The sequence below is a fragment of the Urtica dioica genome, chromosome 10 (genome assembly GCF_054948205.1).
Source record: "Urtica dioica subsp. dioica isolate 48M chromosome 10, U.dioica_male_clone48M_v1_H2, whole genome shotgun sequence".
Taxonomy (NCBI): Eukaryota; Viridiplantae; Streptophyta; class Magnoliopsida; order Rosales; family Urticaceae; genus Urtica; species Urtica dioica.
The window spans coordinates 16,017,747-16,030,209 of record NC_142765.1 but is presented as its reverse complement, the minus strand read 5'-3'; the positions used below and the strand labels follow the sequence as shown (position 1 = coordinate 16,030,209).

At 36.8% G+C, this 12,463-nt stretch overlaps 1 protein-coding gene across 1 annotated transcript; it reads right to left on the bottom strand.

The window, feature by feature from the left end:
- Positions 1–8,986: 8,986 nt before the first annotated feature.
- LOC149383544 (putative apyrase 7) lies at positions 8,987–11,569 on the bottom strand. Its single transcript, XM_089628272.1, has 2 exons — positions 10,319–11,569; positions 8,987–9,719 (listed from the first exon to the last, which is right to left on the bottom strand). The coding sequence occupies exons 1-2, from the start codon at positions 11,367–11,369 to the stop codon at positions 9,193–9,195; spliced, it is 1,578 nt and encodes a 525-aa protein (XP_089484398.1). The 5' UTR covers positions 11,370–11,569; the 3' UTR covers positions 8,987–9,192.
- Between the last annotated feature and the right edge of the window lie 894 nt (positions 11,570–12,463).

Here is a 12,463-nt window from a genome sequence, read left to right as displayed (position 1 = left end):
ACGATAATTTACTCCCTCAAGAGAAAGCCGATAAAAATCTTCATTTATAAGTAAATGACACATCATTAATGCTTAGCCAAGATGTCAATACACCAATTTTGACTAGCCACCTTTTAAATTGGTTTGATCACTCATATCCTTTCGCAGAGCCTCAAGGGAAGATTACTAGGGATTGAGTCTAAGTGTGCAACCAACCACTTAGTCCAAAAGATCAACTTTGAAAAAACAATCCCCCAAGAGGAGGCCTTGTCTTCATCGTCTCACTCTCGGACGTAGCTCATTGAGCAATGATCGAAGCAAAAACGCCATAGAGTACTCCCATTGAAGAGAAGGTCACAAGAGTGACTCTTAGTCTCACGTTAATTGCTTCTTTCATTAGTGTTGGGGATTGTGGGTTACAAACAACAAGTATAACCCTCCCACTTAGTTTTTGGAGTTGGTACATCGACTCTTACAAGTTCGGAAACGGATTTCCTAGTTATAGAGCCATAGAGCGGACAACTAGAAAAGAATCCTAGAGGTTCATGTTCAGAGCAGTGTTAGTGCATAAAGGCACAAGATACATACTCGGATCTTTTCCTATTTTCTATTCGGGAAAGTGCATGAGGGAAGTGTGAACTTCAACTCACTCGAACACTTGAAAGTTTGAGATTACACATCTTTATTTTTCGGCTTGTCTACGAAGAGACCTCCCACTCAAATTTTCAAGAGCTTATAGATTTTGAACATATGTGATATAGATATAGTTTTGAAAATATTTTGAAAACTTATTTAATTTGGATGACAAAATATTTTCAAGTTTGAAAACGAAAACGGTTTTTCAAAATTCAAACTAGTTTTGTAAAAATTCAATTTCAATTAAACTTTCAAAAATCAAAACATTTTAATCTTTCACATTATGTTTATAATCTTACAAAAAAAAAATTCTCAAAGAAACTTTTCTCATTAGAGTTCTATAACTCATGGTAGTGGGGCTGAAAATCCGGATTTCTAAAAAAGTGGACTTTCGGAACAGCCGCGCACCTTGGAGTAAAATCACCATAACTGTCGGCTCCGATGTCCTTTTGACCCGAACCCAATTGCATTGGAAATAAAACAAAAAGACCTTTAATATTATTAAAGAATCATTAAATTTTGAATTCTGAGCTGAGAGTTATGCCATGTTTAGTGCAGTCTTTCTCGAGCTCGAAGAAAACTGGAAATAATTAAAGGTCGGACTTTGAGTGCGAAAAAAAAAGAATCCAGTGTAACGGAACGTTTTAGGAAGTTGTTAAAGCTTTTATTTGTGTTTTATTAACATGGTATAAAAGAAATAATAACAAGCATAAAACGATTCAAGTAAATAAAAGAAACTAGCAAGACAAGAAAACTAGTCACAAAAATTTACCGAAATTTTCTCAAACATAAAAACACGTTTTTCAATATAAAAAATTAACAAATTTTAGAACTGATTCTAATGTATTTTAATAACATCCCAAACTCATAGAAAATCAACATATTTTTAATTTAAAGGCATGAGCAATAAATTTAAAAAAAATCTAAGAAAACAATTCTAACTTGTCACAAAATTAGTAAACCAACATATTTTAATTACATGTACATGCATATCTTTGACCATAGCTCTGATAGCATTTGTTGGAAGTGATCTAGGGTTAAGAAAAAGTTTAAGACTTCTATCAAGCGGCGGAATTTAAAAATTTTCTTTTAAAACGAGTAAAACGATTTTACTAATCTAGACAAAGAGCAAGTACATGTAAATAAAAACTATTATCAGCATTAAAAATTTACTAACCCTTTTAGAAGCTTGAACGTTGATGAGCCTTCGAAAGGTTGAAAACGTTCGTCTCCCCTCGCAGCACGTCTCTCTTCTTTCCTCGGCAACCACGAAAGTTTCTATCACTAAAATCACTCGAGAGAAAAGGAATTAGTGAGTGGGCACATTTAAACACGACGACTCGAGAACAAGTCTCAAAGTCGAAGAGCTAAAATTACTAGGTCAAATGAGGACCTAGGTGCCAAAACAAAAACGAAAGAAAACTTAGAGAGAGAGAGAGGGAATGGGCGGCCAAGCTAGAGAGAGAAGCTCTCAATCTCTAAAACTTGGGATGAATGAAATGTGAAGAATGAGAGCTCTATTTATAGGAGAGGTTTTACCTTCAATAAGGTAGTTTCCTCTTCTATAGAATATCACATATTCATGAGCAAATATTGCCCCTATTCCCTTAGAGTCACACGGCCAAGACTTGCCAAGCAAGTCCTTGGACTTGTTTCCTCTTTTATTTTGCTCTCTCCTTGCTTGTTTGGCCGTCCATATTGATTTCCTTTTAGAGAAAATTTGTTTCCTCTTTTCCTTTTGGCAAGTATCTTCATACATTAACGCACAAAATAATCTCTTTTTTTTCTTTGGGTGTTGGGCGTGTAAGACCTTCTAGAAGGGTCTTCTAGATTTTTCTTCACTTGTTCATGACAACATAAGAAAAGCCCATTAAGAATTTTCAAGTAAAATTCTATGAAATGAAATTAATCCACAAGGCCCAATGAACTCATCATGGCCGAGTGATTCAGGCCATTATATGGCCATGTCAAAAAATTTATTGACATTCATTTCATCCTATGTCCAAAAAGATAAAAATACACTTTTGACAATTTTCGTAAACTTGTCTCGTTCTTGTTTTGACTTAGCTTCTAGTTTAACTATTCCTACTCGATATGATTTGTGACAGTGACCTCATAGATCCAAATGAACAAAGCTTGAGCTAAAACACTTGGACTCAAAAGTTCACAAACATTTTCCAAGTTTAGCTTAATGTCAACTGACTCCACTAAAGAGTCGACACTGAAAATCTCTCGGTTCAAATGAATTTATTTTCTACTCAAGAATTCAACCTAGTTGTAATGATTGGATCCACTGAATATTATCTATGCTTACCCTTCATGAATATCATCATCTAGTCGGGATTTACAAAATTACCATTTTACCCTTTTAGCTATTATTTCCTCAACTCCTTTGTCGCTTGTGAATAAGTTAGAAACAATGTATTGACGAGGAGCTAACAAGTCACATTGTTTCATCCAAGAGAGTCCGGACTCAATTTGGACACTGGCCAGTTCATTTATTCACATTCCAAGGAACAAAGCATGAGGTGATATACATTGCATTTAAGCAATCTTGTACATGAATTCCATATCTATGAGAACTTCACAAAGTTACTCATGACATCTTCATAACTTAGTACTTTACCAATAGGTCATGTTCGGAATCACATAGTGAGTCCGAACTCTGACTTTCTTAAATGAGAATACGTAAGCTATGAAATGGCATGTCTCATTTCAGGATTGAGGTAAGCACGATGCAATTCATACGTAGTGATTTAGAGACATAAAAGGTTAAATGGTTTGTTCTTATCTTGTCTCTAGAAGTGCACTGGTCAATTCAGTACCTTCGGAAGATACCTAGAAGAACTATAGAGTCTCCAACTCTCAATGTCTCATAACCAGACATCATAGATTCTCCTAACAATCGTACTGAGGTCAATAGTCCTTTGACCATCGTTTTAAGCAAACTATGAAGAGTTTGTTCATGCAAATCTACATTTGTCTCTTTGTAAGTTGTTATGTTTGTTTATGGACTAAAGACTAAGGTTTTATCATAAAGCTTCAAACAGACAAGGAAGAATGAATGAACGTTTCAAATTTTATTAATAAATAAGCAATTACAAGCAAGAGTCTTCGTGAGACTATATTACCTCAAATGTACATAAATATACACTACTACTCTTCTTGTGGGCACCATTGACACCAACGAGATTCCAAACTTGATTAGTTGCCATAGAGTTCATTTCCTCAATCATGACATTGTACCATAAGTTAGATTCTTTAGAACTTACAGCTTGTGAAAACGTTTTAGGATCATTCTCGGCTCCCATGTTGCAGTTCATTTCTTGTAGATACACTTCATAATCACTAGGGATTATTGATCTTCTAACTCTAGTAGATCTTCTTAATGTTGCTTCATCATTCTCTTATTGATGATGTTGTTCAATAGGTTGTTCAACATGATCTTGATCAACAACTTGATCTAAAGGATCAGCATCATTAGCTTGTGGAACTTCAATAGCTGGTAGTCCTACACATTATTGAACTTGAGAAGTGTATATGATAATCAGTCTATCACTTGAATTAGAAGGTTGAGCTTCATTGTGATCCAATGCAGAGACCGAGTCACGCAATTGGTCATTTCCACTAATCAAGTCATTCTAAAAAAAATTTACATTTCTTGATTCCACAATCCTAGTACTATGAGATGGACAGTAGAATCTATAACTTTTAGACTTCTCGGCATATCCAACGAAATACCCACTGATAGTCCTAGGGTCTAGTTTCTTTTCTTGTGGATTATAAATTCTCACTTCGGACGGGCATCCCCATACTCGTATATGTTGCAAGCTGGGTTTCCAACCTTTGAATAACTCAAAAGGCGTTTTTAAAACAGCCTTGGTTGGAACTCGGTTTAATATAGACACAGCCGTCTTTAGTGCTTCAGTCCACAAGAATTGAGGAAGTTTTGTTTTACTCATCATACTTCTCACCATGTCCAATAAAGTTCGGTTTCTTCTTTTTGATACACCATTTTGGTCCGGAGTACCTGGCATAGTGTATTGGGCAACAATCCCATGTTCTTGAAGAAACTTCGCAAATGGCCCAGGTGCTTGTCCATTCTCTGTATATCTACCATAATATTCACCACCTCTATATGATATCACTATCTTAATTTGTTTACCACATTGTTTCTCTACTTCAACCTTGAAAAATTTAAACGCATCTAAAGCTTCGTCCTTTGAACGAAGTAAATAGAGATACAATTATCGTGAAAAATCATCTATGAAGGTGATAAAGTATTTTGGATTACTTGCATCCATATCAGGACAACAAATGTCTGTATGTATGATTTCTAACAATTCAGTACTTCACTTTGCACCATTTTTAGACTTGTTGGTTTGCTTTCCCTTAATGCAATCCACACAAGTCTCAAAGTCAGTAAAATCAAGAGCACTAAGTACTCCCTCATTCACTACCTTTCAATTCTCAGAATGGAGATATGTCCCAATCTCCGGTGCCACAATAGAGAAGAATTTTCATTCATAATACAACACTTTAACCCAGTAGTAACATTCAAGGAGTTATTAGCAACATCGTTTTGCAATGTAGTTGAATAAAGACCATCAGATAGTGTAGCATAACCAACAATTCTGAATTTATATAATAATGTAAAACCATCATTCGAAAAGTTAAAGTCAAAACCAAGAGGCACAAGTCTTGAAATTGAAATTAAATTCCTTGAAAAATTAGGAACATAAACGGTCTTTTCTAAATGCAAAATAAAGCCACTACTTAACACCAAATTGCAAGAACCTACAGCCTCCACATGTGAGCTCATCCTGCCTCCTGAAAGTATGTAGTGCTCACTTCCCACTGGCTTCCGTAGGTTTTGCATACCCTGCAAAGTATTTGAAACATGGATTGTAGAGCCAGAGTCAATTCACAAAGTATTATGACCAACATCAGTTAGATTTGATTCATAACATACAAACGAAAGTTGTTCATTGATTCATCCAAAAGAGTCATGACTCAATTTGGACACTGGCCAGTTCATTTATTCACATTCCAAGGAACAAAGCATGGGGTGATATACGCATTTCAGCAATATTGTACATAAATTCCATATCTATGAGATCTTCACAAAGTTGTTCATGACATTTTCATAACTTAGTACTTCACCAATAGGTCTTGTCTATATCACATAGTGAATCTAGAACTCTGACTTTCTCAAATGAGAGTGCGTAAGCTATGAAATGACATGTCTCATTTCAGGATTGAGGTAAGCATGATGCAATTCATACATAGTGACACTGAGACATAAGAGGTTAAATGGTTTGCTCTTACAATGTCTCTAGAAGTGCACTGGTCAATTCAGTATCTTCAGAAGATACCTAGGAAAAACTATAGAGTCTCCAACTCTATATCTCATAACCAGACATCATAGGTTCTCCTAACAATCATACTGAGAGCAATAGCTCTTTGATCCTTAGATTGTAAATATGTTGTTTTAAGCAAACCATGAAGAGTTTGTTCATGCAAATCTATATTTGACTCTTCATTTGTTGTTAGGTTTGTTTAAGGACTAAAGACTAAGGTTTATCAGAAAGTTTCAAACAAACAAGGAAGAATGAATGAAAGTTTCAACTTTTATTAATTATTTAGCGGTTACAAGCACGAGTCTTCGTGAGACTTTATTACATCAAATGCATATAATTAATAACTATTATTATTCTTGTGGGCACCAATGCCAACAAAGTCCTCGAAGGCTCCAAGTTCGAGTCTCGCCGGAGGATCACCTGGCCCGAGCCGAGACCATCAGATTGATGGCATGGTCATCGCCGCCCGACAAGCTCTTGATGGTACAATGCCTAAAGAAGACAGGCCACTGATGACTGTGACGACGACGACGTTGAACAGATTAGACGTTTGTTTAGATCGAACACACATCCGACGCCAACAACAACGAGAATTTTCCTTTTCATGTGAGAGGCTTACACTAACTTGATAATGATTATTATATTGCTCTACATTGCCTTTTCAATTGACATTGGAATCAAGGCTCATGGTGTCAATGAATGTTGGATTGACGATATTTCTATCTTCACATCCATTTTTCTGGTCATCGCTATCACTACCTACACTAACTACGGGTTAACGTTTAGAAGTAAATTAAATATATTAATCATAAATGTGTTGTTCCTTTTAGTTCCTAGTGGTTACACACGTAACCCATTACCATATAATATTTATACGATTTTGTTAATAGATTTTGTATTGTTAAAAAATAATATAATGTGGTTTGCTCATTTGTAACTAATCAATTAGATCATTTTTCTTTGAGATTTCTAACGTACTAAGTCAGGTAAAACTTATCAATTTCAACTTTTCACACGTTTGAGATTTTTTTGAAAAAATAGCCATTGCGCTGTCATTGATTTTGGTAGATTGAAATATCAATTATACCCTTCATGTTTTTAACGATTTTTATTTGAAATTTTTTGAAAATGCGTTTGAGATTTTCTTTTTTCCTGTTATGTGGTTATTTGACTGATTTTTCTTTTTTATAGACATTCAGTTTCTTTTGCTGCACATGTTGAGTTAACACGTTATTTTTTTGTTTCCTTTTTGAATTCGGTCTTTATAATCGCAACACATTCTTTTTTGTTTCCTTTTTGAATTCGGCCTTTATAATTGCAGATGTTAGATTTTGAACGTTTTAATTTTGTTTTTTCACATACTTTTAAAACGTATGAGCGCAGTAAACTCAAAGTAAAAGTTTACTCTTTTCTGTTCAAAAAAAATATAATCGCAATAGTAAGCACAACTCGGTTTTTTTCGTCCTAGAAACTCAGTTGATATTTTCGATTTTTGTTCATTTTCATAAATTGGTTCAGTCAACAAAAAAACAATAATAATAATAATAATAATAATAATAATGATAATAATAATAATAATAATAATAATAATCGGAAATAATGAATATTCTCATTGTTATTAATAATAACCGGAAATATGGACATGCATAAACTTTTCCATCACTACCGATTTTCCAGAAACAAAAATGAACTATCAATTTTCAACAATGGATGTACCCATTAATTTTATTCATCACTACCGATTTTTCAGAAACAAAAAACATGATTATTTTTTTTTTATTAAAAAAAGTGTTATTAATCCAAAAGATCGTATCTTTCCACCATAGCTTTGAGTTTGTTCTTCCCAAATCTTGTTTTCGCCATTGCAAAATATCTTTTCATTATCTGATTTTCGAATCCCTTTGTTTTTCAAATTCCTTCTATTTTTTCGGTGACGTTTGGTATTCGGTTTAGCTTCTGAGTGTTTGTTAAGTGTTAGCTTTAATTTTGCCTCGTTAATCGGGTTGTAGTTATTGTGTTTTTTTTCCTCCTGTAACAAATTATATGGCACTTTGGCGGGAATGTGTTGTAGGGGTAAGAAGGTCTATTTGCACCTGATAATAAATTACGATGGCCAATTGTCACAAATTATCCAAAAGGTGGCTAAAATGCACTTGCAAGTTCCAGAATGGCCACAAATCTAGCCAGCCCACGATCTTTTCCCTTTTTATTTGGGTTAGTGCTGTCAATTTGATCGGGCTGCCTATTGGCTAAACAATCCAGCCATCTTTTTTTATATGCTTTGGGCTTGCACGGCTTTTTTATGAAAAAAGTTGGGCCGAACCAGTTTTGTCGGCATGGGCCCTTTAAAAAGCTCAACCTGAGCCCTAAGTAGATTCGGTTCGGGCTCAATTATTTTTAAATAAAATAAATGTACTATTTTTGTTTAAAATTTATGTTTTTATGTAATTTATGTTTTTGAGCCGAGGGTCAAAGGCTTGGTCTTGAGTTGGGTCTAAAGTCCTATTTTTTAGGCCCGGTCCGACGCTCCAATAAAAGAGTTTGGGTCGGACCCGGGATTCTTTTGGGTTTGAAAAAAGAGTCGGGCCCGACTATTTTTAAATAATATAAATATAAAATTATGTTTTTATGTATAAAAAATACTTTTTACATATAAATTAAATTTTATTGTTAATGATATTAATGTTTTGACTAAAAGTTTTTATTTGTATTTTTATTAAATTGTTTGAACTTTTTGTGGTCTAGTTTAGGCATTTTTCAAACTCGAGCCCGGTCTTCGATCCCGAGAGTCGAGGGCTTGATCCTGGATTGAGTCCTATGTACTATTTTTTAGGCCTAGCCGGCCCTCCGATAAAAAAGTTTGGATCGAGCTCGAGCCCGGACTTCTTTTGAGCTTGAAAAAAAAAAGTCCGCATCAAAATGCTTAAAACTTTCAGTGAAAAGTAACCAAAAATATGAAATTTTTCAGTGAACATAATGATTTTTTATCCACTTAATTAATCAGTCCAGTTTTTATTTTAAACTACGGAATTAAAAAGAAAATTCACTCTTGTAGCATTCTGACCAGCAAGCAATAATACACATATTGACGCTTTACCACAAAGAAGCTTTGTCTATGAGTATAACACAAAAAACTGAGCTAAACCTAAAAGAATGAATCAATCAATCAATGTACATACACGAATATCCTTTACTTTAATTACTTGTTGCTGAAGTATCAATTAGGTCTTCTTCTCGGGTAACTATACGGCCGTGAAGACTCCTCCTTCTTCCCCAGCATCGGGAACCGAACTTGACACAGATAAACCACCGAGAAAATCCCAACGAGCACGATAAATACAAAAAACGGAGACGAAGCGATTTTTTCATACGCGCCTAAATTTCCGGGGACCCGAGAATCGGAGCGATCCGACCATAGATATTTGCCTTCGACGATCGCTGCTCCCAAAGACCAAGAAACATCGCCGGGGCCGAACACGATCTCTGCATCGCTGACGCAGAGAGAGTCTTCGATCAGCGACGCCACATAAGGGACGCGAAAGCAATAATGGGCCGATTTGAACGGACTAGTGTCGCGCTTTTGGGCCCACGATCTCTCGCAGAGGTTCCGACCCGTCTCCCAAATCTCCGTCAGGTTTGCTTTTGTGCTGCTCAGATTCAGAGCGCCGTGAACGGCGAAGAAGCCCGATAGGGCGGCGTGGAACCGCGGAGGAGTTTGGCGAGGAATAGCCGTATCATTATCGCCTGTTGACAATAGTGGTCTCGGAGTCAGTACGAAAACTTTTGAGTTCGAGCGAGGGAAAGAACATGCTCTTGAGTACTTACTTGCTCATATACATATTTAAGATCAAGAAAAATTCAAATGTTTATTTTTTGTTTTCTTCTCTTAAGAGAGTTCGATCGAAACTTACATACAAACTTACGTACACGGAAAATATGTAAAACAAGACCGATAAATCACGATGAGTTAGTTCTTTATTAGGGTAAAGAAATAGTAACATAAAGAGGAATGGTTAACGAAAGGAGTAAAATAGTTGGGTCTGAGCGAGGCTTACCCGAGAGTTCTAGGCCTCTCGAATACGCGTGATAATTCATACTATTTAATCAATGAATTTCTAATCTTGTTTTTCTTTATTATTCAAAGATAATAAGACTGAGAAATGGTAGTGAATTAGTTCTTTAGGGGTAAGAAATAGTAACTCGAATGAGGCTTAGCTTTCTGGGTCTTTCGATTACCCGTTTATCTAGTATTTCCTATCATCTAATCAACGAAATTCGAAGCTTCATATCACATGATTCAAACATAATTGGATAAAAATAGATGGATAAAAAACCCAACATACCTCCATCTAAGCAGAACCTCTGTCTCGAAAAAATGCTCGAATTCGTAGCAACAGCCACGGCAAGCGATTTGCACCGCTCCCAATCCGGCTCTCCCACGAGCTTCAAAGAGGGGTCTCCTATACAGCCGCGGCAAGTATAGTTCCGCACGAAACCCGACCCAAAACAAGGATGTCTCAGCTCCGAAACCCCTTCGCCGCTTCTTTCCCCGAGCAACAACAACAAGACCGTCCTATCGAACGCCCCGTCGAGCCCGAAACCCGGCAACGAGCGAGCCCGAATCCGCCGCTCGAACAGCCCAAACCTCGACCCGAAAAATCGATCATCGTCTATCTCCATCGCAACTTGCAGCGACGACCCTCCAAGATCGAGAAGCCCTAACGACGACGAGGATCGCGATCCCGAATGAGAGCGCTCGAATACCCCCATTTTGTAGTTCAGAGCGACCCAGCCGTAATAAGCCTCTTCTCTCCCGGTCAACACTCTCACCCACTCTCTCCGGCGCAGAAAATTCCGGTCCTTCAGAACCGCCTCGACGTCGTCCAAAACCCGACCCGAGTCCTCTCTCTTCAGCCTCCTCAGGCCGGCCGTGGCGAGAACGAAGATCGGAGTCTCTTTGTGTCTCTCGGCGGGAACGATCCTCTCCGCTCGGAGAATCAACGGCTCAAGAGAATCCCTCACGCCCGTTTGATTCCCGACGAATCTATCCAATCCCGGCTCGGTCTGCGAGCAATGGTATTTGCAGGAACTCGAACCCTCGGTCGAGTTTTCATCGGGATACGAACGCAGCAGAATCGGAAGTTCGCTCTCGGCTTTCGAAACCCTAAATTCGAACACACTCACTCTCGTCCCTGTGCTACCACAATCCACTACCACAGCGTGATACGAAGGTTGATGTTCTTCTTCGCTAGATCTAGACGCGAAAAGGACTAATAATAAGCATAATAATATCAACAGAAGTATTGAAATGGCGAGACCTGTTTTGATTCCCCTGTTGAGTTTCGTCGATGCAGTGATCGAGAGCTTGACTTTTGATGGAGATTTGGGTTCCATAACCCGAAAAACATTCCGATTCAACAACAAACGCTCTTATTGATGTATGTGTTGATATCTATATATCAATAAAAACATGGCATGATTTTCTTGCGGAAGATCGAGAAGAAAAGCTTGGTTAGGATGTGTAGTATGAATAAGAACTAAACCCATGCAAGTGAGACTAGAGACACTTTTGGCAATGAAATGTAAAAACGTTTTTTTTTAATATATGAAGACGATAAATAACAAACTGTATTTGAACTTACTTGTTAATAATTATTTCAATATCATTCCTTAAGAGAACATTACAATTTTTAAAAAAAATTACAGTAGACGACCTACATTATATAGTTGTTGTCCATTTCTTTTTCTTCTTTTTGTGCTAATCTTAAATTGTCATATTATATGGTAATGGATTAAAATTGTAGCCAAGTTTGATAAAAGTTTAATAATTAATCTCATTCAAACTACAATATCTTTAGTCATTCAAAGTACAAACTACCGAACATCAAGAAAGAGTTGCCACGAGTAAGAGAATTCAATTAAAGAAGAATGGACTCGAACCAAGTCCAATGAAAGATGGAGTTAAGAACTTAAAGCAAACTATATTGCGGGCTAAAAATTATTATATGAACAGTGGAAACAATCAAACGTCGTCAACAATGATACCAATCACGTCGCATATAGAGGCGATCTGAACAATGAGAACGGTCTATTGATAGTCCAATTCAACCACGAGACTGAAAACCATCCTCCTTCACAACGATGAGATCCTAGCCAGCGCCTCAACTTGTTTGATCAAAGCACAAACAGTCCACAATGTACCAAAGATGCCAAGAAACTCGCCTAAGCTGCAACGAGAATTGTTGGTGTTGAACATTGTGTCAGCATTCATTTTGATATAAACACTGATTTCACAGGAGACTAGAGAGTGGCATTGTTCTGTTGGTCGGTCGGAGATAGGATAGTTGAGTTTCCATTGCCTATTTTCCAAATTCAGTTTCGTTCGCTGATTAAGAGCCATAAAATCACCGCAAAAATCTCCATTTCGGGGGTAGGAGAATAATCGGAATATAGGCTCCAAAGTTGCTTCCAGCACTTAATGAATAAGT